This window comes from Juglans microcarpa x Juglans regia, chromosome 6S, assembly GCF_004785595.1.
Source record: "Juglans microcarpa x Juglans regia isolate MS1-56 chromosome 6S, Jm3101_v1.0, whole genome shotgun sequence".
In the NCBI taxonomy this organism is placed as follows: Eukaryota; Viridiplantae; Streptophyta; class Magnoliopsida; order Fagales; family Juglandaceae; genus Juglans; species Juglans microcarpa x Juglans regia.
In genome coordinates, this window is record NC_054605.1 from 9,057,989 (window position 1) to 9,085,696 (window position 27,708).

General features: G+C 36.3%; 1 protein-coding gene and 1 long non-coding RNA gene across 2 annotated transcripts; both read left to right on the top strand.

The window, feature by feature from the left end:
* The first annotated feature begins 1,796 nt into the window (after window positions 1–1,796).
* Window positions 1,797–7,207, top strand: LOC121237679 (HIPL1 protein-like). Its single transcript, XM_041134523.1, has 7 exons — window positions 1,797–2,264; window positions 2,406–2,563; window positions 3,184–3,981; window positions 4,061–4,277; window positions 4,890–5,068; window positions 6,172–6,413; window positions 6,667–7,207. The coding sequence occupies exons 1-7, from the start codon at window positions 2,174–2,176 to the stop codon at window positions 7,064–7,066; spliced, it is 2,085 nt and encodes a 694-aa protein (XP_040990457.1). The 5' UTR covers window positions 1,797–2,173; the 3' UTR covers window positions 7,067–7,207.
* A 9,822-nt stretch (window positions 7,208–17,029) lies between these two features.
* Window positions 17,030–25,201, top strand: LOC121237909. The gene is made up of 2 exons (XR_005935013.1): window positions 17,030–17,481; window positions 25,015–25,201. It is a non-coding gene; the product is annotated as an uncharacterized LOC121237909 (long non-coding RNA).
* The last annotated feature ends 2,507 nt before the right edge of the window (window positions 25,202–27,708 follow it).

The following is a 27,708-nucleotide window of genomic DNA, read 5'->3' on the forward strand; positions in this document are numbered from 1 at the left end:
CATTCTAGGTCTTTGTCTCAACCTACATTTTTTGCGCTTGATAGCTTTTGCCCCCTTTGAGCCCTTTGCCTTATTTTGAACCTTCGACGAGCTTGCTCTCTGAACCTTCAACGAGCTTGGTGGTGAGGCAGAGCAGCAAATGGAGAGGCAGAGCAGCTTCGTGGGAGGGGAGATCTCGAAAGAAAAAGGGAGGAGGGCTTGTTCGTGGTCTTCGAAGGAAGGGAGAAATCGAAGGGAGGGAGTGACTTGTTTTCTGTCGTGGGAGAGAGAAATCGAAGGGAGGGAGAGGTGGAGATGAATGGAAGGGACGTGGGTTTTGGTCTTGATATGAAACGTACAGTTTTACATTAGATATAAAATAATGCGCTTCATTTTTCACATCAACCGCGATTCTCCCGTGGTTATGCATCTGAACTGCGTTTAACTTTTTTTAAAATTAAAATATGTGATTTTAACTAAATTTTACATTTATCTTTACCTCCCCTAGTGCCCTAGACCCCACCCTCTCAAGAGGCATGGCAGAGGCATGACATAGGCAAAGTAAATTCGTACGGTATCGTCAGTATGGTAGCGGCGGGCCCATATAAATTAAATTGGATTATAATTATGTTTTATTATTAAAATATATAAATAAAATAATTATTTGATCATTATATAAGCAAATCAATCATTAATAAAATATTATTTTTTTAACTTCTTATTAAAAAAATAAATATATCTTAACTTATTTCATGCATACAAACATATATTAATAGGACTACATTCTTATATAAAAGCTACTCAAACATCTTAACTCATTATTATTCATATCTCAAACTTATTTTATTCATCCAAACATATATTAATAGGATCACATTCTTCTACAAAAGCTATTCAAACATCTTAATTCATTATTATTTATATCTCAACTAATTTTAAAACATATCTTTAATAAGACCACATTCTTATACAAAAATTACTTAAATATCTTAACATTTTTTTTAAGCAAGTTAATTTCATTAAATTAGAAAGTTTATAGGAGGCCGTGGGGTTATTATTTTGAAAATTAAAAATGTTAAATTTTTTATTATATTTTATATTAAAATAAAAAAATAATAATAATAAAATAAAATGAAAGATTATATTCTCGTATCGACAGTATTCTTAACATCGGTATCTTGACCCAGATATCGAAAGTGAGAACCGTGTCTAACATTGATGACGACAGTGTGATGTTCCTTGTATTCATCCAGAAGAGCACCACTTTTTTAGAAAAAAACATAATATTGGAAAATATCTTCTTCTTTTTCCTTTTCTTCGTTTGTTTTTCTTAGCCACTGCCTATTTCGTTCAGTCTGTCGTGTTATTAACTTATTTCTGTCACAGTCAAGACTGGCCTTTTTCCTGATGGAAATGCAAGATGTTTCCACCCGTATTAATTGGCCATGCTTTTAGGCTTGTGATATAGGCGCAAAGGCACATTACACCAATGATCAAAGTTTTTTTGATGAGAAAACTGCTTTTCTGCTCAGCTCAACGTAAAAAACAGAGGGTTCTTTTCAACCACACCCATTAATTTGCACATTTGAATAAATAATTCGTGATAGTCAACTAAGGTTTCGATTGTTTTTAAAAAACATCTTATTTTATCTTATTTTATTATTATAATTTTTTTAAATTTTTACATAAAATAAAATAAATATTTTAATTTTTTTAAATTTTCAAATAAAAATAATATTAAAAAATATATTCTAATAATATTTTATTTAACTTTTTAATTTTAATCTCGCATCATCTCATTTTATCTAGAAAAACAAACGTTCCGGTTGCTGCATCTACCCTTTACAAAACCATGGGGGAGAATTAACTGTAGTCTGAACCTTGCTTATGGAAGCTGTAGTCACTCAGAGAGAGAGAGAGAGTTGAAAATGAGTTACCTGAAGCTTAAATGAAGATGTCTAAGATTTTGGAGGAGATAGAAGGCGTAGATTTGCTTGTGGTTGAGAGTCAAGTGAAAGACCAGATTTTGTTAATGGGCATCAATTTCAGCAGCCAGGAAGTTTCCCCTTCTTACTTTATCTTCATTTGCTCTTTGGGAGTCAGTCCCGTAATATTGCTGCTTTAGACTCTTCTGGGGTTGATTTGAGGGAGGTTGTTATAGTTAATTATCTGCCTTTTTCATCTGTTTGCTGAGATGGGACGAGTTCTTTTCAGTATTGTCCTCTATTGTAGCTTGGTGCTGCTTTTTGAGCCTTCCTTTTCGCTTCCTTTATGCAGTGATTCAAGTGAGTTTTGCTCTGATACTTGTTATTAGCTCTCTCTCTCTCTCTCTGGGGTTTGAATTCCTAATTTTAGATTTTAGTGCCTCAAGTATATTTATCTAATTCTAAACTGACTTGTCATTTTTACTAATTTGATTGGTGTAGCGGCAACCTTTACCCTGAACACTACACTGAAATTTTGTCCTTACAATGGGAGCGTGTGCTGCAACTCCACAGAAGATTTACAATTACAGAAGCAATACCATGCAATGAACATTTCTGATCCTAGCTGTGCTTCTGTTGTGAAATCAATACTTTGCGCCGTAAGGAGTTCTAATAATAGTGATGATGATAATAAAATCTTATAGGATTTCTTGTGTATGGCCGTTTGTTGTTTGCAATGTCTAATATGGTACCCTTGAAATTCTCAGCCTAATTACATACTGCAACCGTATAAATGTTCTTTCCCCCATAAACCTTGGTTGTCGGTCCGAGTATTCCCATTTCATGACCAATTTATAACTTGTCATTTGTATGAACAGGAGTTGTCATTGATAATGAAGTGTTGTATAATCCCTTCTCGAGATGTTCCTTCTGTAATACCGATTTGGTTTCCAGATTCACATGTTTTTTTTTTTACTCTTTTATCAGTTTTACTTCCTTGTATAAAAATTAGCATTACTTTTAGGAAAACTAGGCATAACCCTAATGCAATCTGTCGGAATAGCTAAATTTACTAAATGAAAATACTCGTTGTAACTAAGTTAGCATACCTTCAGACATAATGTAATAAATATAACCAAAAGATTGTCCATGTTACCATTTTGATGTTTAAATTTTTGGAAAAAGAACCTTGCAAATTTTGGTTGCTACATGAGTCAATTTTTCATCTGTTGAAATGAAAAGTAATTGTGTGTTGTTTATTTGTCAACGTGGTTTATAGAGATGCGATCCATTTTCAGCTAAGCTATTTACAGTTGATTCTACACCCCGGCCAGTTCCTGTACTTTGCAACTCCACTGTGTCCGCCAATTCATCTCAATCTAACCAAGCTGCAACTAACTTCTGCTCCAGTGTATGGGATACATGTCAAAATGTGTCTTTCTTGAATTCTCCCTTTGCCCCTTCCCTGAAAGGTCAAGTTGGAGTACCACTGGATTCCAATGCTAGCAAACTGACCCAGTATTGGCAGTCAGAAACTGATTTCTGCAATGCATTTGGCGGAGCATCTGGTGATGGATCAGTATGTTTTGGTGGTCAACCTGTTACACTAAATAACACTGGAACTCCTAGCCCCCCACATGGTTTGTGCCTTGAGAAAATAGGGAATGGATCTTACCTCAACATGGTTGCTCATCCTGATGGGTCAAATCGGGCATTTTTCAGTAACCAACCAGGTAAGATTTGGATGGCAACTATTCCAAGACAGGGAGCGGGAGGAGCATTGGAGCTTGATGAATCAAATCCTTTTGTAGATCTAACTGATGAAGTATATTTTGATACTATATTTGGGATGATGGGTATGGCATTTCATCCAAACTTTTCACAAAATGGGAGATTCTTTGCGTCATTCACTTGTGATAAAGTTAGGTGGCAAGGATGTACAGGAAGATGTTCATGTAACTCAGATGTCAACTGTGATCCTTCAAAACTAGGTCCTGATAATGGTGCCCAACCATGCCAGCATCAAATTGTTGTTGCAGAGTATACCGTTAATGGTACCTCATCCCAGCCTTCTTTGGTATAAAGCTCTACACTCAAAAGATTTCAGTTGTTGATTAAAAACAGATGATTCTCACTGGCTCTTCATATTTTTCCAGGCAACAAGTGCCAAACCAACAGAAGTGCGAAGGATATTTACAATGGGGCTTCCATTTACATCTCATCATGGAGGGCAGATACTCTTTGGACCTGCAGATGGGTATTTGTACATCATGACAGGAGATGGTGGTGGTAAAGGTGATCCTTACAATTTCGCTCAAAACAAGAAATCATTGCTTGGAAAGATTATGAGGCTTGACGTGAATAACATACCCAGTGAGTATCAGCATTGAATGTTTGTTTGTTTATTTTGTAATTGATTTGTGTTTCTAAAACCAGTCTGCTGCTTGTTTATATCTTTCTCCCTTCAGATATTTATATATACCCTTTTTGCTCTGATATTGATCCACTTTATGACTAAGGCCTCGTTTAGTTACACAAACCATCTCATCATTACAACTTTTCCAAACTCTCACACAAAATACAATAAACAATTCAACTTTTTCAAATCCCAAAACAAAAATAATATTAAAAATATATATTTTAACAATATTTTACTCAACTTTCATCTCATCTCATCTCATCTGCGTAACCAAATGAGGCCTAAGAAGTCAATGATCCCCCCAAATTTGTTTGTCCTTCCTATGAACTAGAAGTACTGTAGTTAAAGACCTGTCTGCTCTCATGCCATCATGTCAATCAATTAGAAAGGGGGAGGATATGGAAAGAAAATATTCGAAATATGGAAATAAAACTACGTGTGGTGATTGTATTAGTGGCATTTTCCTTTCTTTGTGAAGTAGCATGAATAAGGAGCTGGTTTACTTGCATAATTCTTGTAGTTCCCAGTTCTTTTTCTCACCCAATCCTTGTAATTTGTCTTTCCAGGTACAGAAGAAATTGATAAACTTGGTCTTTGGGGAAACTATTCTATCCCCAGTGGTAATCCTTATAAGGAAGATACAGGATTGCAGCCTGAAATATGGGCTTATGGATTAAGAAATCCTTGGCGCTGTAGTTTTGATTCAGAAAGGCCTTCCTACTTCATGTGTGGAGATGTTGGGGAGGTTTGAGATATTTCTATCTTTCAATGCTCTTTGATGGAAATTTATTGTGCTACTGTTGTTGACCTGAATGGCCTGTTAAGTGAACCAAAAGTGCCTCTGTTTCAAGAGTATTTTTCCCCCAACTATCCTCGGAAGCCCTGAAAAGAAAACAGACTAAAATTTCTTCTTACATGTTCAGCTATATGTTATATGACAATCATTCCTCAGTTAATCTTGTAAGAAACATAACAAACGATTGCATCTTTTGGAGACCTCTTTAGATTATTCTTGTCACTCAAAATATTAAAAGCTCTTTTTACCGGAGTTAATTTGATCAATATGCAGTAAAGAAACTATTGCAGTCCAGGAAAAGTAGCTTACGTATAGAAAAAAAGGAAAAGTAGCTTACGTATAGAAAATCCCTTGCTTGACCTTTCATGCTACCAGTTGAAATTTGCTAATTCTATTATTTTGAAAGTGCAGCTCCCTCCTCCCCCTTGCTCCCCATACACGGTACACTCAAAAAAGGAAAAAGGACTGCAGTAACTCTGAGAAGAAATGGACAGCTTCTAATTCCAAATTCAATATTGTCCATTATTCGAGTTAGCATCTGGTAGGCTTTTCAATTTAAAATCTAGGAATAGGGGTGAAACGATTGAAGAAAATTTTCAGTTTTACAAAGCATCTGGTAGGCTTCCTTCACAAGAAAAATGGTAGTAACTGGCCTTGTCTGAAAAATACTTGAACATATCTTGACTACCTTGAGTAGATTACTTACTGCCTTGGATTAAATAGCTTGGTCTTGTTTATCACTGACTTCAAATGATGAAGATCTCAACTAATTCTTACCTTTTTTGAATCCTCCTCTACTGGGTGTTTCGGTGCTCATTAAATTTGTGATAAATTGTGTTCTAGCCAGATGAACCCATCTATTGTGTATAGTCTTAAGTGCATTTTAGATTTCAAGGACCTCCATTTTATTTCTGCTAAGGTGGTTATGCCTATGCATCATTGTTTAGTTCTTAATTTTCCAGTATCTTTGTTTAATGTTTAATTTGCTGGTTCAAAAGCCTGAATGTACCGCTAGTTTCTGAACAACATGTGATATTTTCTTTTTCCTACAGAATACATATGAAGAGGTGGATATCATCACCAAGAATGGAAACTATGGCTGGCGTGTTTATGAGGGCCCAGATTCGTTTTCTCCTCCTGATTCACCTAGCAGAAATACGTCTCCAAATTCCATAAGCCCAATTCTTCCAGTGATGGGATACTACCATTCTGATGTAAATAAGAAGGAAGGATCTGCATCAATCACAGCAGGCTATTTCTATCGGTCTATGTCTGATCCTTGCATGTATGGAAGGTAATGTTTTTTTTATAAGTAGCATGTATGGAAACGTAATTAAGCTTTGCTTATCTTTGTACTACAGTGGATGAGACTTTAGTCATTCTTTCTAGACGTGACAAGTTGAAGAGCCTCTAAAGAGTGATGACATTGTCTAGAAGGAAACAAAATCTATGATTACCAACCATCAAAGATTTTTCTTGGGACTACCATGATGACCTTGGCAATAATCTTGTTCCTTGCTAACAACTCGCTTGATCTCAATTTCCAGGTACTTGTATGCAGATCTGTATGCAACTGCCCTATGGGCTGGCACGGAGACTCCAGAAAACAGTGGCAACTTTACCACTAACAAAATTCCTTTCAGTTGTGCAGCAGACTCTCCTATACCTTGCAGCTCCATTCATGGAAGCTCTCTTCCAACTTTGGGTTATATTTACTCATTCGGCGAAGACAACAGCAAGGATATTTTTACCCTTGCTAGCAGTGGCGTTTACAGAGTTGTTAGTCCTAGTCGTTGTAATTACACTTGCTCAAAGGAAAATGTTACTGTTGTTGTAAGCCCAGGTCCTTCTCCCTCTAAATCTCATGCTAGCCATTTGAGTGACCCCTATAACAGTTTAGTGCTCATGTTCTCAACTTTGTTGTTGCTTTTGCTGGGTTTCCTTTAGTCTATTGCAACATCTTCACATGTAGAAGGCGGGAGAGTTTTATTGCAATGGCATGAGTTTGTACCATGGGGGCCTTTTTCTTACTCTTTCCTTTCTGCAAGAAGACTAATCAAATAAATTTATGCTGTTTTTAGATTTTCACGATCTTGTATGTCGAGTTTTCTTGCATATTTGAATCTTTATAGCTCAATTGCAGAAGTGCAATGTCAAGTGGATCTTTGTTGCAGAGAGGTTTGGATAATAAGTTGAGTTGAGATGAGAGTTGAATATTGAGTAAAATATTATTAGAATATAATTTTTTAATATTATTCTTGTTTTGTGATTTGAAAAGGTTGAATTGTTTATTATATTTTGTTTAAAATTTTGATAAAGTTGTAATGATGAGATGAGATAAGTTGAGATGAGATAGTTTTTGAATCCAAACAATACTTAGTGCTATTCGCACAAGAGTATTCGAGTTGGAATATAAATAAGTCTTTATTTAAAAAAATATATATATATATTTAAAAAATTATATAAAAAGGTTACAAATTCTACGATAAATCTTAACAATTCTATTAGTCAAACAAATATTTTTTATAAAAAAAATTCCTATTATATTTCTAATAAACGTTAACTTATAAATTTTTAAACTTAAAAAATAGATAGAAATTTAAAATTAATAAAAAAAAAACTAATACATAATACAATTACAATGTTTAAATCTCTTATCTTCTTTTTCAGTCCAATCTTTCAATGTATATATCTATATATTAATACATAGATAAATGCATAAATCATGAGTTCTAATTGGATCATAGATGATTATTAAATTTAAGTTATGACTATATTATAGTGCATTTATAAGTGTATTTTAGCACATGGGATAAGTATAACTTCAGAAAAACTCTATTCCAAGCCGGCGTATAGAGCATATCTAGTAAAATATTTACATGTCATAATTTGATTTGGAAGTTACATTTTAAAATTTGAATCTTACAAATCAAATTTTACAATTTAAGTGATATGAAACTGACTTGATAATATAATAACTTATAGCTTTAGCATATAAGATATAGAAAATTATAATTACAACCGATCTAAATGACACATTTTTTATATCGCTGACATCACATAATTTGATGGACAAAAAAATTTAAAATTAAATTCTCTTGCAAATCATGACGTGTCAATAATATAAAAAATATATGTTCACTTTGATTTATAGCTCAATCTTACAGCTCATGCATTTTAATTTTTTTTTTTTTTACTTAATGATTAAGAAAGTGATTATTAGTGAAATTATATATATTTTTTAATTTTTTTAATAATTAAGAATGTTAAAAAAATCTTGAAAGAAAATCAAAAGAAAAAGAATAACAAATTTATAACTAACGGTACTCTCAGTGGTAAACGTTGGATGGCCCGGTAGCACCATTCATATCTACTCTATTATAATAAGTGGTTATCTAACTGTGAATAGTAACTTTTGTTGTTTTTCCATTAATTTTTATTGTTTTTCCGTTAAATCTTGTTTTACCAAAAGGTTTTTAAAACTCTTGACCATTTGACATGTAACCCCTTTGTAAAATTTAATGAAGAATCATGTTTTACCAAAAGACACTTAATAGCACTACGACGTCTTTTTTTCATACCTTTTTGTTATGATGGTGTACTCATTTTTCTTTCTTTTTATTTCAATTGTTTTAAAATAGAAAATTAATAATATTTTATTATTATATAGATAGTAAATAGATAATAGAATATGGATGCAGACCAAAACTCATACTTTGCTAAAGTTTAGATTTTTTTTAATCTTTATTTTCTGTCTTTCTTTAACCTTATATTTTATTTTTTCAGAAAAATAAGCTACTGATTTTTTCACTTTTTTTTTATTTAAATTATTATATCAGGTACACCCCTAAACTAATGCACCCGGAGCCATTCCCTAATATGTGTGCGTATATATATATATATATATATATAGTTTGTATTCTTCAAAAAGATAAACAAGATCAAACGCAAATGGTTTATTCAGCACAGTTAGACTGTGATGAACCTGGGGGGCAACAGGAGCTACCATTTCTGAAGCGGTTGGAGATGAAGAGGATTCATCATCCTTGTCAGCCTCATTCTGAATAGGTTGGTCCTTGGAAGAACCAACATCCTTTGCCGAATAAAAAGCAGAAGTAACTTGAGAGGACGTAGAAAGTCCTTTCAGTTTTAAAATAGGTTTAACAGGTTGGGCTGTTTTAACAGAATCTTCCAGAAATTGTTTGAGATTTTGGTCTCTTCTTACTGGAATTTCTGACCCTTCAAAAGAAGAACTAGATCCAGCATAAGAATTTCTTCTTAGCCCTGGAGATCTGTTCTGATCAAAAGAAATTTTAACAGTTCCATCAAGATACTGTTGAATGTTACTAGGATAACTATCAACAGGATTTCGAGGAATAGAGGCAGGGGGAACAGCCTCTTCTAAAATCCATTCATTAGGAAGAATAATATCCTTCCAGAAAATCATTTTTGGAACAGAAACTTCCGCATCTGGGGTTGAACTCTGGATCAGTAGAGTTTTTCCCTGGATGGGTTTTGCAATAGCACGAGGATTTAAATTCGTTTTTAAAAGACGATAATAAATCCTGTAAATCAAAGTGAGAGGTTTACTCCCTGGAAGCATGTCATAACCAGAAGTCAAAATATTCAAAGTTAAACATTTTGAAATATGATCATCATCAATAGCAAGAGTTAAATCAGGGAAACAATTAAAATGGACTGGTCCGTTCGTTAAAGACGATTGGATCATTCCGAGAATACTTGTTTCAAATTGATTGAATCTGGCATCCCTAAGGCAGAAAAGAACGGATGCATCGATACCTCGCCTAGTTAAAGGTTTGGCAGCAATTTGGACAGATCCAATATGAATATATCTAAATCCTTCCTGGAAAAATTTAGTCATCTGTTCTTTGGGGAACAGGCAACATTTTTCTTGGGATTTGGATATAGCATAAGATTGTTCAACAGTACGCACGCAGTGTTGTGTGTGCAGGGTTTTTTCGAACCAGTTGGTCCGATACAACTTATTAACATTAAGGGTTGGGATCTTCCAAGACCCAAAATTAGAAGACTCAACTGCCTCGAAGGCGCAGTCTTCCTCATTCACTATGTCAGGCGGCATAGCCGACCTGGAACTAATTGTTGAATTGGATCTATTTATCCAACTCATTTTGTCCTAGGACAACACCGACCGTCGCATCTCAGGGGTCTGCGAACTTACCACTCTCGGCCCTCGGGTTTGTACCACTAACTGCCCTCAACGCCTACCTCGGCTTAACACGGGACTTACCTGGGTACCTGACCTACTTGTCGAAAGATGATCCTGAACCAACCGAAGTAGAAACTTCGTCTCAGGGTTGTCAAAAAACAAAATAAGTTCAACAAAGAAGAAGCAATTCACAACAATTAGATACCAGATTGGCTCTGATACCAAGACAGCGAGAAGAAGGAAAGGAAAGAAGAAATGAATAAGCAGCAACAGCATATTCTTTTCTTTGATTTTGTTGAAAATATTTATGTTTCAAACAACACTTTGAATGTTGTTAAAACTGATTTTGTCAAGGAAGAAGGCAAGATGGTAGTTCAGTCAAGCCATCCACCTTTGGAGACTGTTCTCATCACCCACAAGGGAGTTGAGATTTCTGCTTCACCTTTCAAAATCTCGGAAACTGTTTCCAGAGATCCTGAGAAGGACAAGATTCTCAAAGAAACCAAAAAAGTTATTTCCCAAAATAACTTTGTGAATCTTGCTCTTCATACGATCGGACAACAGTTGGATCGGATTGAAGAAAAGGTTGAAAAACCTGATCCTATTCCTTTGGTTTCAAAAACAGATCAACCAAAGAAAATAATTGAAAAACCTTTGATTATTTTACCTGAAAGTCGAGCCAAAATTGATTTTAAAACAACTCAGGCACAGACTTTAGATAAAATTGATCAAATGCTTAAAGATCTGAAAAAAGAACTTCCTTCTACTAGTGCTTTGTCTAACAAAGAAATAGAAGAAGAAGTTTTAATGGAATCCACAGATGAGTCTTCTGACGAACACTCCTCTGAAGAAAAGGATCTTGATTTACTTGAAAATAATTTTCAAGATATTGTTTTAAAACCTGAAATTGCCAGATTTTCTTCAAAAGGACCTCAACCAATGAGTCTGACGAAGAACTGGTATTCCAGGCCTACACCCCCTGATTTACAGTTTGAAGAAAAAGTTTTTCAAAGCCAATCTTCTTACTCTGCTGACAAAGTTTACGAGTGGAATATTGATGGTTTCTCCGAACAAGAGATCATGAATACCATGAGTAAAATGTCTTTGATTTCAAATGCTTATGTTAATAATAATATCAGACAACCTGATATTGTTAAGATTTTAACACAAGGTTTTTCCGGTGTTTTAAGAAACTGGTGGGATAAACACCTAACCAGAGATGCTAAGGAATCCATTCAGAACGCTGTCAAGTGTAATGATGAAGGATTTCCTATTTTTGATGAATCCATTGGTTCTGCTCAGCCTGATGGAGTTAATACTTTGATTTATACAATTTTAAAGCATTTTATTGGCACACCATCTGATATAACCAGTCGTATCAGCGACCAGTTAAATAATCTTAGATGTCATCAGATGTCTGATTATAGATGGTACCAAGATGTTTTTATTTCAAAGGTAATGCTTCGTGACGATAGTCAAAAGCCTTACTGGAAGGAGAAATACATTGATGGTTTACCTCGCTTGTTTGCCTATAAAGTGAAGGATGAACTTACTGTTGCTGGGTCTCTGAATTACGATGCATACACCTATGGTGATATATGTGCAGTAATAAAGAAACTTGGTATTAGTATGTGTAATGATCAAAGAATGCTCCGAGAGCAGATGAGAAATAGCAAGAAAGCCAAATACGAAATGGGAACATTTTGTGAACAATTTGGACTTCCTGCTATAGCTCCCTCTAAAAGGAGACAAAAGTTTTCTAAACCTCACAGGGATATCAGGAGAAAACCCCGTGATGAATTTTACAAGAAAACTTATAAAAAACCATTTTCTAAGTCATCTTCTAAGAAAAAGAATTCAAAAGATTCTTCTGAAGGAAAATGTTATATCTGTGGCAAGAAAGGGCATTTTGCTAATAAATGTCCCCAGAAGGCCAAAACAGATAAAAAACTTAAGAAAAAGCTTAACCAGTTAGATATTGGTAACAATGATAAAGAAGAACTATTTCGCCTCCTAGAAATAGTCTCGTCTTCATCATCTGATACCCTTGAGTTCAGTTCCAGTGATTCAGAATATCACTCAGAAACTGAAACTCCTGAAACTACTGGACCTAAGCTAGGTTGCAATTGTAATGATACTTGTTGCCAGATGAAAGGAAAGACAATCCATGTCTTATCCAAATCTGAAGAACAAGAAAATCTATTGCTAACCTTGATTTCTCAAATTACAAATCCTGAGCTCAAGGAAGAATACCTTCTTAAGCTAAAAAAGCTTCTGGGTCGCCAAGAACCAGAACCTTCAAAACCCAGGATTAGTTTTCAAGAAACCTTGGAGAGATTTCAAAAGAAAAAACCCAAGGATATTTCAACAAATGATTTGCAACACGAAATAAATCTTGTTAAAAAAGAAATCGTTGAACTCAGATCTGAGGTTAACAACCTTAAGTCTGAAAATGAGATTTTAAAACAAGAATTTTTGGTGTTCAAAATTGATAAACAACTTGATCAGGACATCCCTTCTGATAATGAGCAAACGAATGACTCTGGTTCTAGCCAACATGAGTTAGCTGCTGATAACCAGATTTGTTTAATCCATCATACCATTCCTCCGAAATGGTTTTCAAGGGTAACTATTGTTGTTGCCCATGATTTTCAATTCTCTGTTGTTGCTATGATTGATTCCGGATCAGACCTGAATTGTATTCAGGAAGGACTCATTCCTAGCAAATATTTTGAAAAATCTTCTGAGCGTTTGTTTTCTGCAAATGGTTCTAAAATGCAAATTACTTTTGAACTTAACAACGCTCATGTTTGCCAAAATAATGTTTGTTTTAAAATCCCTTCTGTTTTGGTCAGAAATATGTCTGACAAAGTGATTTTAGGCATTCCTTTTATTTCGGCTTTATATCCCTTTTTAACCGAAAAAGACGGTATCACTACCGACCCTTTTGGTCAAAAAGTCAAATTCAAATTTGCCTCTCGTCAAGAGATTGATCAAGATAAAGGTTTGAAATCTTTACTTTTTGCAAAACAAAAACATCTTAATTTCCTCCAACAGGAAATAAGATATAAAAAGATTTCTGATCATTTATCTTCCCCAATTTTAGTTTCAAAAATTGATGATTTTAACAAGCGTCTTGTTTTTGATGTTTGTTCTGATTTACCAAATGCTTTTTGGCATAGGAAGAAACACATCGTTTCTCTTCCTTATATCAAAAATTTTGATGAACGCACAATCCCCACTAAAGCCAGACCAATTCAAATGAATAGTCAGACTTTAGAGTTTTGTAAACTGGAGATTAGTGACTTGATGAAAAAAGGCATAATTAGAGAGAGTAAGTCCCCCTGGTCTTGCCCAGCTTTTTATGTCAAGAAAAAAGCAGAACTAGAGAGAGGTGTCCCTCGTCTAGTTATTAATTACAAACCCTTGAACAAAGTCTTACAGTGGATTAGGTACCCTATTCCCAACAAAAATGACTTAATTCATAGGTTGACTGATGCGGTTGTGTTTTCCAAATTTGACCTCAAGTCCGGGTTTTGGCAAATCCAGATAGCTGAGTCAGATAGGTACAAAACAGCCTTTGTTACTCCCTTTGGTCATTACGAATGGAATGTGATGCCATTCGGCCTCAAAAATGCCCCCAGTGAGTTCCAACATATTATGAACGATATTTTCAATTCGTTCACTGCTTTCACCATCGTCTACATAGATGATGTCCTTGTTTTTTCAAAATCTATTGATGAACATTGGAAACATTTAAATTCGTTTCTTGACATCATTAGATTCAATGGTCTTGTCGTTTCTGCGAAAAAGATCAAATTGTTTCAAACCAAGATCAGATTCCTTGGTTATGATATTGCTGAAGGTAAAATCAGGCCCATCCAAAGAGCCATTGATTTTGCTGATAAATTCCCTGATGTCATTCTTGACAAAAACCAGTTACAGAGGTTCTTAGGATCTCTTAACTATGTTGCTGATTTCTACAAGGATATGAGGAAACAATGTCGTCCTTTGTTCAAAAGACTTCTTTCCAATCCTCCTCCTTGGACAGAAATACATACCAAAATAGTGAGGAAAATCAAAGCACATGTCAAAACTTTGCCGTGCCTTGGTATCCCCACTTCTGATTCTTTTAAAATCGTTGAAACAGATGCCTCAAACATTGGTTATGGTGGCATTCTGAAACAAATTGTTTCACCAGGTTCGTCTGAACAAATTGTTCGATTCCATTCTGGAACCTGGAACCCTGCACAAGAAAAATATAGTACTATTAAACAGGAAATATTATCCATAGTACTATGTATTTCTAAATTTCAATCTGATTTGTTAAATAAGAAGTTTTTACTTCGTATTGACTGCATGAGTGCTAAATTTGTTTTAGAACAAGATGTTCAAAACATTGCATCAAAACATATTTTTGCACGATGGCAAAGTATTTTAAGTGTTTTTGATTTTGATATTGAATATATCAAAGGCACTGATAATTCTATCCCTGATTTTCTTACCAGAGAATTCTTGCAGACACCCAACCATGAGCGTCAGCAAAAAGAAAGGAAAAGAAAAACAGAGAGTGAACCCCCCACCACCAATACCTAGTATAAAACTCATCAAGAATGAGTCTAGGACATCTACTGTTCCTGCGCCCAGTGCCCCTTCAACGGCATTGGATATTACCAATAGGTTTACACCTCTTGGTACAATTGTGCAACCGTCGACCTTCGCGTCTACGGTTTCTACCCCTTTTGATCCATATGCGAAAGCAATTGCATCAAAAGGACCTACTTTAATTACTCCACAGTTTTTCCTCCCAAAAGGAAATTCTTTGTATATGAAGAAGCCAATTTTGACCCATCTGTTCCACATAGAACCCACCCGTTCTAGTACCACAGATCCATTCAAAATAGCCTCTTCTTACTTTCCAACCAATTTCCACTGGATACCTGAAGATTCCTCCAAAAATCTTCAATATTATTCCAGTATCCTAATTCTCACCAACTCTCTTATCATTAAACCCATTTATGATAAGAATGATTCCACCAAATTAATTTATCACAGTGCTTACATCTTGAGAGTTATTACAGAAGAAGAATGGGCCACAAACCCATCCACCCTCAAAAAACTCCATGACTCAGCACTGAGTTATAATTATTTTGATTACATAACTGCCTGGAGACGCTTCATGTTCTTTCAGGTACCTGATATGAGCCATTCATGGTTCTTTAATTTTGATAAAAGATTCAAAGGAACTTTCCCTTACTGGTTTCTCCAATGGTGGGACCTATTTGGACTTATTCCCGAGAATCTCCCTGATCAGCTCGCCAGAGCTTTTGAATTTTATAAACAATTTGCTGGTACAAAATTGAACCGGCATAATCAGATGTTCCCTCCTGAGCTCCAATTTTGCAAGACCTACAAACTACCGTGGATCTTCAAATGGACTTATGAGAGAAATGCCAATTTGCTGGATCGTGCTTATTTCACAAAATGGTGGGATAGGTATGGTTATACTGAAAAAGTGATTGACCAGATGATCAAGGACTTTCCCCAAGCCGCCCCTGATCTAGCGGACAAAAAGGAATTCCCTGCAATAAAGTCTGGTATAGTAATACCTGAATACCCCCTGGTAATTCAGGCCCCTGATTCACCAACAGCTTCATCAAGAGGAAAAGCCACCAGCTCATCCTCCAAGAAATCCTCCAGGTCTACCAAGGATAACATCCTCAGAAGACTCGGTAAAAAGGATTTACTGAAACTGCTGGAACAACAACTGTCCAAGTCTACAAGTGATAATTCTGAAGAAAATTCAGAGGCATCATCAGAGGCTTCATACAGTAATATTTTTGGTCATGATTCGGAAGGCATCCCAAAGCTAGAAGATGATTGACTACTACTGGAGTTCAAAGAAGACCAATACAGTCCTCTTTGAAGATAATTGACACTCTGCGCCAAAATCAGCCGCCCCTAGAGACAGCTGGACGTCACAGAGTGGACCGAATCCTAATTTGTCATCTTATGCCCAAAGTAGCCGCCCACAGAGACAGCTGGAGGACAGAATGATGACACCCCTGTGCCCCGTGCTTAAACAGTTCCCACTGTGCACTCACGGGTTTTACTTTAATAATTGTAAACAGGAACTCCTTATGTTATAAAAGGAGAACCTCAATGCTGAGACAGGCAGAGCTCATTTTTAGAACTCACTCGAGAGAAACCCTTAATCCTCTCAAACTTGTTCTTGACTCTCCCTATCTACCCCAATACTTGTAAGTGCAAATCTGCACTACCAACTGCTGCCTTGTAATTACTTTAAGCTTGTTAATTTTAATAAAGCTTATATGTTTATTACAACTATTTGTGCATCTGCATACATGCATATGGACGGTCTAACCGCCTACTTATTTTGTGCTTGCATAATTTAATTATTGTGCAATATATCTTCCATCCTTCTTTCTTTCTCTGATCTTCTGCTGTTCTTCCTCCCCTTCCTTCTCTTCTTCTTCGGTCAGGCTTGGCCCTTTCCTTCTTCTCGCTGTCTTGATATATATATATATATATATATATTTCTTTGGCGAAAGATGTGATAGAAAAGGGAGAAAGTAACTTGCTGGCAAAGTATTATACTTGGAGTAATAATATACATATAATATATTTCACAATATATTTTACAACATATGCTTAAAAATGATTGTATTTTTGTAAAGTGATGTTATTTTTATAAGTAAAGTTGTCGTCAGGTTCGGCCGGCCAAATATTTTCCTTAAATATATTATTCATTGGCGCCAGAAGCTCCCACCCTTTTCATTCTCCCCTTCTATTCACTCTACAAGATACAGCTGCCATTTCTGAACGATTGAAAGAGTAAAAAATCACTGGAGTTTCTGGTTGCTTGAAAGGAGAAACAAAGAAATTACTGGAAGTTGTCTCTCTAGTTGGGTCTGTTCTCTCTCTCTCTTCACATCCTTACCCTTTTTTTTTTCCCATACAGATTGACACATTTTTTACATAGCTGCCAAATTTGTTTTACAGATTGACACTTTCTTTTTACACAGCTACAGACTGAAATCACTGGAACGGTTTTTTTAACAACTCCCAACTTTTTTTATTTGTTTTTTTTTTTCTCTAGTTGAGTCGTGAAAGGACCTAGTGAGAAACAAAAACTTGGTTACGGGAACCGAAGGTTAGGTCGACTACTTACTTTAGTAATTTGAATTTCTTTTGTTTTCTATGTACTTGTGCAGTGTGTTGGGTGCAATCTGTATATTTTTGAGTTTGAATGGAATAATAGAATCTGCTAATCTTTGCATTTGCTTGTTTGCCTGCCAATTGTTTGTGAATATTACCCAAACATATGTCATGTTATGGCTAATTTCCAAAAGGTAGATTACTAGCTACACGTAGGATATATATCCTTTGAAAGACTGCTGTGAAGCATGCAGGGTTGCAACACCGACAAAACTGTTTCTTTTTTTTTTTTTCCTTTTCATTGAGAAGTTAGAGAGAGAAAATCATCTCCGTACACATTATTTCTCAGAATTCTTTTTCGAATGAAATTAGTTTACGATGGTGTTCATGATTGGTTGAAAGTCTGAACTGTGATTGGTTGGAAGGAGGAATGGTTCATGGGAAAACCATTGCCATTGAACTAAAATCTTTTGAGATTTCTAGGGAGGGTCGATGGCTGATCCTTACAGAGAGAGGGTGGGAGTTTGTGAAAAGCATGAAGATGGAGTTAGCCACGGCATGGTGGCTCTGTGGAGTCCTGGAGGATGGCGTGAATGCAAGGAGAAATGGTTTTTATGCTAGTCATCGTGAAGGGGATAGGGGCTTCACTATCTAGAGGTGCTCAAATGTTCAAGGTGCATTCATGACAGTGGAAGAGTATCGAGGGGGTGGGCGTCGCGGCTGTATTTTTGTCCCAGACGATAGAGATGGGAGGGGATGGAGGAAACTTGCTGAGGTTTTAAGGGAGACCACTTGTTTCAGTGGGCAGGCACCACCAATTTTGAAAACTCTTCAGTCGTATAAAGAGGCTCTCCAAATATCAAGGACTGTGGACATATCTCGTCAGTTGGACAGGAGGGTGGCTAGTGGGGATGACAGTAGCATTGTTTTGGTAGGTACTCAGGGACGTAAGGAAGTTGGTAGGAGATTTGTTGGCCTTCAAAAGGAAAATATCATGTAGGTTTTGTCTGATATGCAAATGCAGATGGGGGTACTGCAAGGTAATATTACTTGGTTGAAACGATGCGTTGAGGATTAGGGGTGGGATTTGAGTTCTAGTTCGGGTAATGGGCCTGTTATTGGGAAGTTAAAGGGCCAGGAGCCCAAGGGTCAGCCAAAGGGTAAGGAGACCAAGGTAGTCCCGTATGGGCCTGAAGTTGGTCCCTTTTCTGGGCCTGCTAAGGGGAAGGGCCCATCCAATGGGCCCGGGTCTTCCAGGGTAGACCTCAGACCCACGGGGCCTATGTGGAGGAGGCGCAGGGCCTCACTTCCACCCGTAGCTGTGGCTTGTGTCGAGGGCGGTGAGGGCCCTGCTCCGGTGTCGGCAAAGGCTCCAGGGTTTTCGAGGAAGGTAGTGGCACCTCCGTCAGAGTGTGTTCAAAGTGGTGGCTCAGGCGATGCGACTGGCAGAAATGTTGTAGGTGGTGTGATCTCCTGCACTACTTCACGTAACTTGGAGGCGCTGGGCCTGGCACAGACTCGATCGACTGTGGCTGGTGGACCTTCGACAACAGTCGCTCCCTCGGTTCATTTGCCGGTGACTGTATTAGCCTCGATGGTTGGAAATAACAAAGCTGGTATGAATTTTTGCACCACTGTAAGTGGTTGTGCCAAGCTAAGTCATGCATAGAATGGGTCGACTGAGATTGCTGGGCTTTCTATGGCAGTCGTGGCACCCCTTCTACCGCCAGCGACTATTCTTTCTCCTCTGGAGGCGCCTTGTGAAGCAGTCTCTATGTTTTTTCCTCACCTCCTTCGCAGGTGGCTGTTTTTCTTTCTGAAGGGGTGTCGATGGACATGAAAACTCATTTTCAGCCTCAGCCGTGGGATCAAGATTCGGCTTTGGTAGTGACCAGTCTAGACAATGGGCCTTCTGTTAAGGGGATGGAGGAACCAGCTCCTTTATGCACAATTTCCCCAAACTTGGATTTATTTGGATCGGATTGGATCTTTAAGCAGGTGGAGGAGATGTATTCTACTCTTGGTATTTCTTGTGTAGGCTATGAGGATCAATTTAGAGCCCTTCTCATTGCTATTGAAAATAGTTGTTTGAAGTTGACCATGAAGCGAGACTGGGAACTTAAAAGGCTTTCTTGCACTATCAACTATGAAGCTAAAGAAAGGGTAAAGGGGGAAGGGGGGGGGGGGGGTGGAAGAGATAGACCGAAAGGGAGGGGCACTCTTTGTAACTATGAAGCCTAGGATATTATCATGGAACGCGAGGGAGCTAAATTACTGCAATAGACGTCTTCGTATAAGATCTTTATTGAGGTCATGGAAAGTAGATGTAGTGTGCTTTCAAAAAACTACGTTGATGGTAGTCGATAGAAGAATAATTCGTAGCTTGTGGGGGTGTCCATATGTAGGGTGGTCTTATTTGGCGTCGTTGGGTGCGTCCTGGGGGGGGAGGGGGGGTCCTTTTAATGTGGGACAAAATAGTGGTGGAGTCGGTTGAGGAATGTGTTGGAAACTTTTTCTATTGCTATTCATTTTAAAAATATGATTGATGGATGGGAATGGGCCTTTGCGGGTACTTATGGTCCAAATTTGGATAATGAGAGGAGGCGACTATGGGAGGAGTTGGCGGGTCTTATTTATTTATGGGAGGTGCCGTGGTGCATGGGGGGAAATTTTAATATTGTTCGCTTTCCCAGCGAGCGTTCAGGGACTCACCGCCACTTGGCAGCTATGGAGGAGTTTTCGGAGTTTGTATTTGATTTAGACTTTATAGATCTCCCGCTTCTCGGGGGAGAGTTCACATGGTCTAATGGTTGGGGATGGTCGAGATTGGATAGGTTCCTTGTCTCCCCGTCGTGGGACGTGTACTTTCCTGATCTTTCTCAAAAACAGTTGCCTCGTGTGTGCTCCGATCATTTTCCTATTGTCTTGTATTTTGGAGGTGTGATTGGTAGATGTAGACCATTCGAGTTTAAAAATATATGGTTAGCAGCGGAGGGTTTTGTAGAGAATGTGTGTTCTTGGTGGTCCTCTTATCTGTTTACATGCAACCCCAATTTCATTCTAGCTTGTAAGCTCAAAGTTTGGAAGCAAGATCTAAAGAAGTGGAATTTGGAGGTGTTTAGTAGCATTGACAATCAACAGAATACTCTTATGGAGGAACTACAAGATTTGGAGAACAAGGAATTGACGGGAGACCTCTTAGAGGAGGCCCTTGTTAGAAAAAGAGTGATTGTAACTGATCTAGAGAATGTGCTATTGATGGAAGAGATTTCGTGGCGACAAAAATCCAGGGCCCTTTGGCTAAAAGAGAGTGATAAATGTGCGAAATTCTTCCATAAAGTGGCGAATTCACATCGACACAGTAACAATATTGAGTCACTCCACTCAAGTACCCAAGTGCTTTCATCCTCTATTGATTTGGAAAATCATATTGTGCAGCATTTTGAGAACCTCCTTTCGGAATCGATATGCCTGAGGCCAAAACTTGATGGCTTGCCATTCGAGTCTATTGATTCACAAAGTGCTAATGGGTTGGAAAGGGCATTTGAGGAAGATGAGGTGTGTAAGGTTATTAGTGACATGGCGAAGGACAAGGCACCAGGCCCAGATGGTTTCTCGATGGGTTTCTTCCAGGCTTGTTAGGATGTAGTAAAATGTGATATTATGCAGGTTTTTGCAGAATTCCATTCTTTCCATAAATTTGAGAAAAGTCTAAATGCGACGTTCATTGTTCTTATTTCAAAGAAACATGGGGCTAAGGTAGTTGAAGATTTTCGCCCCATAAGCCTGGGGAGTGGAGTTTATAAAATTATCTCCAAGGTCCTGGTAAATAGGCTTAGCTCAGTGATGGAACATATTATTTCTAAGCCTCAAAATGCCTTCATTATGGGGAGACAGATCCTGGATTCGGTGCTTATTGCCAATGAGTGCTTGGATCATAGGTTGCGGGAAGGCGTCTCAGGTATTCTTTGCAAGCTTGACATGGAAAAGGCTTATGACCATGTGAATTGAGATTTCCTTCTTTACTTGCTTGGTAGGTGTGGTTTTGGTGACATGTGGATTTCTTGGATCCGTTGTTGAATATCTACAGTCCGCTTTTCAGTATTAGTTAATGGTACTCCTGCTAGGTTCTTTAACAGCTCACGTGGTTTGAGGTAGGGGGATTCCTTGTCTCCCCTCTTGTTCGTCATTGTTATGGAGGCATTGGGGCGGTTGGTGAAGGTTGTTGTTGGTGGAGGTTTTTTATTCAGTTTTTCGGTGGGTAATGGCACAAATGGCACTACTTCACTCTCGCATCTTTTATTTGTAGATAATACACTCTTATTTTGTGATGCGGATCCTAGTTAGATTCAATCTCTGCGAGTTCTTTTGCTTTGCTTTGAAACAGTGTCAGGGCTTAAGATTAATCTTAGTAAATCCAAGATGGTTGCAAGGGGTGCGGTGCCTAATATTAACAACTTGGCACAGTTGTTGGATTGCAAGGTGTCGTCTTTGCCTATGAACTATCTGGGTCTTCCGTTGGGGGCCAATTTTAAGGCTCGAGCCATTTGGGATGGGGTGGTGGAAAAAGTAAAGAGGAAGCTTGCTAGGAGAAAATGGATGTATCTATCGAAAGGGGGTCAACTTACTTTAATTAAGAGTTCATTAACCAATCTCCCCACTTTTTTCCTTTCAGTCTTTCCTTTGCTTACACGGGTGGCGACTAGAATTGCGAGATTATTTTGGTCCTTTTTGTTGGGGGCGGGGGGGAATGGGGAGGAAACCGAATTCCATTTAGTTAACTGGAACAAAGTTTGTTCTCTTATTCTGAATGGAGGTTGGGGATTTGCAATTTGCAAACGTTCAATAAAGCTTTGTTGGGCAAATGGTTATGGAGGTACCACTTAGAGAGGAACACACTATGGAAGGAGATTATTGATTCTAGACATGGGAAGGGATGTGGAGGATGGTGCTCTAAGGAAGTAAGAGGGAGACATGGTGTGGGCTTATGGAAATTTATTAGGAAATGTTGGCAGGACTTCGAAAGTCACATACGATTCGTGGTGGGAGATGGGTCTAGAATCAGATTTTGGCATGATGTTTGGTGTGGAAAGTGCACTTTATACAGGAGATTCCCAGCACTCTATAGTATTGTAGCTAACAGAGAGGCCTCTGTTGCAGATATGAGGGTATTGTCCCATAAATCTTACAAGTGAAATATTCTTTTTAATAGAAATATTCATGATTGGGAACTGCAAGTTGTCTCTGATTTCTTCAGGTTGCTTTATTCTATGGGAAATATTACGGCTCAAGAGGATAGGTTGCAATGGAGGGCTAATGGTAGTAAAAAATGTACAGTTAGGAACTACTACAAGATGTTGTCAACCCAAGGCCATGTATCATTTCCATGGAAGAGGATTTGGAGATCACGGGTGCCTACTAAGGTAGCTTTCTTCTTATAGATTGCCGCTCTTGGGAAGATCTTGACTACGGACAATCTAAGAAAGAGGAGAATCATAGTGATGGATTGGTGCTACTTGTGCAAAAACAAGGAGAATCTGTAGATCACTTACTTTTGCATTGTGAGGTCACGAGGGGGTTATAGAATGAGATCTTTCGAAGAATGGATATTACTTGGGTAATGCCTCCGCAGGTGGTGGATTTATTGGCTTGTTGAAAGGAGCTTTAAGGCTGTCCCCAAGTGGTGGTAGTGTGGAAGATGATCTCGTTTTGTATCATGTGGTACGCATGGTCCGAGAGGAATGAGAGATGTTTTGAGAATAGGGAACGCACAATGGAGGAGTTTCAGAATTTTTTTATGCGCACTTTAATGCTATGGTTTTCAGCCATTGTACTTGATGGAAACAATGTCCATGACTTTCTTGCCTTAGCTAGAATGTAATTAGGTGTTTTCTTTTGTATACTTCCTATATACACGGGTGATGCATGTTTCATTCATATGAATAAAATCCTTATTACTTATAAAAAAAAAAAAAAAAATTTAATTGACTGCAAGTTAATTCGTTGCTAAATTGCTCCTCTTTCAATAATGACATGATATTTTCCATTCCTTTTCGATCCAGTGCTTAGATTCAATAATTTGATTTCAAAGCCAATAAAGCATGATATCAGCTAAGCAGTTGCTAGCTAGTCACTTGAATTCAATGAAAAAGAGAGGGAAAATCTTTTTTGACATAATTTGCCTGGGACCGTTGGAAAATCAAAGAGGGAAAAAAAAAAAAGGCATTCTATAATAATATCTCATATCAAGATCTGAAAATTTTTTGCACGTGAAATTTGTTATCATATTGTTATTAATACAAGGATTCATATTGTTAGTGTATAGAAGTAAATTTCCCATCTCTAAATAGGAATGGATTCAATAGCTCACCAAGATGCCTATGTCACAAATCTTCTCAATAACAATGACTTTTTCATTCAAACTACAAATGAGATAAATGAACACCAAGTGTCTCCACCTCAAGTTGAGGTTATTGAGGTTGAACCTATTGAACAAAAATCACAAGGATCAAATTTTAGTGTGGAGGAAGATTTGATACTTGAGGAGGGATGGCTTGAAGTTTCCTTAGATGCGGTGTAAGGAAAAGATGAGGATTTACATACAACATCTACATATTTAGATCGACTAATAGGCCATAAAGCTGAGAAAGATAAAAGAAAGAATGGATTTAGATTATCTCATGGTACTAAATGAGATGAAGATAGAAAGAATAGGATAAAACTTTTTGAAGAAGCACGTGATCATGACAACAGATGCTTTGTCTTAAGCAAGAGGAATTGCGTATTCGGAAAGAGAAGATGCTAGTTGAGCAGGAGAAAGTACGGAATGAAGAAAAGAAGAAGAAAAAATTATGACGATTAATACAAGTGTCATGTCTCCAATGCTACAAGAATATTATCTTCAACGACAAATGGAAATCCTTGGAAGTCTTGCTAGGAGAAACTAAAATATTTTGAAATGTATTTTGGGTTAATTGTCATGTATTTTAGGTGCTAGTTGTTTGTTGGCTTTTTTTCTTATGGAGTAACTTTTATTTGATGTTTTGAACCATACATTTTATTTAATGTTTTGAACCATACATTTACTGTGGTTTTGAATAATTGATCATTGCACGATTTGTGTAAATAAAAAAAACAAAGACATACTACATTCTTTTGCATGAGAGAAATGGTTACACATTCTTCTAAAAAGAGTCAAGGAAATCATATTGTAAAGAAAAAATAAAACATTAGTACAATCATGCATGATAAAATGTTATGTTGCGCTATATAGTTGCCATAAATGGTCGACGAGGTCTTCTTGGAGTTGACAATGGATATTCCTATCTCTAATATGACCATGGCATTGAATGGACTCACTAAATTCAGTTGTAGGGCTGGGTGACACTTGCTCATGTGTGCTTTTTGCCAACTATTCATATTTAAACTCTTCAGATTCATTGTCAGTTCGTTCATCATGATCATATTATATAAAATTATGCCTGCCAACATAATATAGTTGAGCGTTTCAATACGAAAAAATACGCAGGTTCACAAAGTATAGTAAATCGTGCTTGAAACACACCAAAAAACGCTCTACATCCTTCATTGTGGACTCTTGGGCTGCATCAAAGTATTTTTCTTATTTCTTTGGGGAGTTGAGATAGTTTTAACTAATGTTGCCCATTGTGGATATATGTTATTAACAAAATATTACCTCATTGCATAATTATGACCATTAATTATGTAATTAACAGTCGAAGTATGTCTTTGAGCAATATCAGAAAATATAAATGATCTATCAAACATATTTATATCATTATGAGACCCAAGTAATAAAAAAAAGGTGCCAAATCCATAGATCGAAAGAAGTTACTGCCTCTAAAACATTTGTTGGTTTGTGGATATAACCGGAATACATACCATGCCAAGCAGTTGGATAGTTTTTCCACTTCTAATTCATGTAACCGATGCTCCCTAACATATTTGGAAACCCATTTCTTTCACCAACTGCGAGCAATCTAGTAATGTCGTCATTGTTGAGTTTCCTTAAGTACTTTTTAGAAAAAAAAAAAAAAAAAAAAATTGAAGTAACTGCTTTAACAAAAAAAAAAAAAATTAGGCTTTTTAATGCGTTTGTCTCCCCAATCCATCTATAAAATCAATCATGACACCATATGCAAGCATCTTAAAGCAGTTGTAATCTTTAGAAGGGAAGAAAAATCAAGTCTTCCAGAACCATCTCTTTTTTGGACAAAATAAGATTTATGAGTTTTTACTATAAACTAGAAACGAAAAAAACAGAACGGCTCATTCGAAAGTATTTGTGATGATAGATTGGCAGATCAATAAAATTGTCACAAAAATTTTTTTGGTGAGTTTGCAATCGATCGTGCCTGATGAATCTACATATTTTTAAAGAACAATCACGTGAGCTTGATCATTCTTTTTTCATAACAACTTGTTTCGCTATCTCAAATTCTTCGTCAGAATCTGAACTGAAAAGTGTCATTTTTTGAAAAAGTGAACGATCCATTGGGAGAAAATGAAAAATTGATTTTACAAATAAATTCGAGTTGAAGTGAATAAAATTGTTGAGGGAATGTTTTGTTTTGTAGTGAAATAATATAATCATTGGAGAAATATAACCATTGAAAAAATATATCCGTTGGAAGAATAAGATTGTTGGAAGAGTATGACTGTTGGAAAAATATGACCGCTACAAAATTATGTCCGTTGAAATAATATGAACGTTAGGAAATTATATTTTAATGTGCATATTTTTAGTAAGGAATAAATATTCCAATTATCATTCGAATTTATAAATGAAAAATAAAAATAGATATTTTAATACAATGGAGATGGATTTAGAGTGTTATTTGATGTCAATAAAAAGTGGCTAGCTTAGCATTAGTAGTGACCTAGTTATTCTTTAGCCAAAATTTAACTAGTAAGTTCACTTTTTCTAATTTAGCTAGCCATTTTTCAACAATACTAAATAACAAACTCTCTAAATCTTTCATTATTCCATTTGAATATCTATTTATAATTTTCATTTATTTTAATTCTAATGATAATTTCCTTATTAAAAAAATATGTTAATTTTCTAACGTTCATATTATTCCAACAGGTATAATTTTCTAACGATCTTATTTTTCCAATGATCGTATAAAAGTCATGGTTCAAAACTAAAGTCTGAATTTGTCATAACATAAAACACCTTGGCTTCTATGTATTCACCTAAAATAGAAGATGTCTCTTGGCTTCTAATTGATTTTTTTTACTGTTAACTTGAATAATTAGATTTTGCATAAAAATGTGTGTACTCAACTCCACCACGACGTGTAGCTCACAAATTATACTGTCTGATTATCATAAAGCAAAAACTCTACTGCACAACGTGTAGCTCACAAAAAAGCCAAAAGAAAAAACCATCTGCAGAAAGTGGGAAGAATATATTAATGAGAAAAAAATTGATGGGCAACCGTTTTGGCTGGCTGACTACATTTGGCCAGTCAAAAGTCTCAAAGTTAAATTTATTGTAGATTTGGGGAGTTTGCTGTGAGTGTATTTTGAGTTGGCTAGTTAAATTTTGGCTAAATTTTATCTATTTAGCTCACTTGTAGTGCTCCAAAGTGAAAAAAGTGGATTTTCTAGCCATTGCAAATTTAGCTAAATTAGCTAATGCTTTAAGTAGCATTGCTAATAAGATATATATATATATATATTAAAATATAAATATATGATAGCCTGCAACTACAAGTAATAATTTATAGATATAAATTACAATATACATTATCATTTGTATGGAACAATAAAAGTCATATATAGAACAAAAAAAAGCCAACCAGCCATGATTCTATTAACAAATCACAGTACCCATTATACGTTTAGAAAATATTATATATTATATCATCATATCTTACTCTTATTCGACTATAATGAAGTGATATTACCCATCAACTTTTGAATTTATATATATATATATATATATATATACATAAATACATAAGTTATACACATAATCCATGTGACAATTGATAAATATAGCATAAAATACTTAATATTATATCATATAATACACAACTTACTAGATTTATAAAATAACTAGATATATTATATAGCTTGCAATAAATATAAATGAATACTGCGATACTAAACATATATAACTAATTATATGATATATGTAATACATGCTTTGATAACCTAACTAAATATATTATATAAGGTAAATCTTGTTTTT

Excerpts from the sequence above, each read along its gene's own strand:
- LOC121237679 (XM_041134523.1), top strand. The coding sequence starts at position 2,174 with ATGGGACGAGTTCTTTTCAGTATTGTCCTCTATTGTAGCTTGGTGCTG. Across the intron at positions 5,069-6,171 it reads TGTGTGGAGATGTTGGGGAG|AATACATATGAAGAGGTGGA; the intron begins GTTTGAGATATT and ends TTTTTCCTACAG. Across the intron at positions 6,414-6,666 it reads GATCCTTGCATGTATGGAAG|GTACTTGTATGCAGATCTGT; the intron begins GTAATGTTTTTT and ends CTCAATTTCCAG.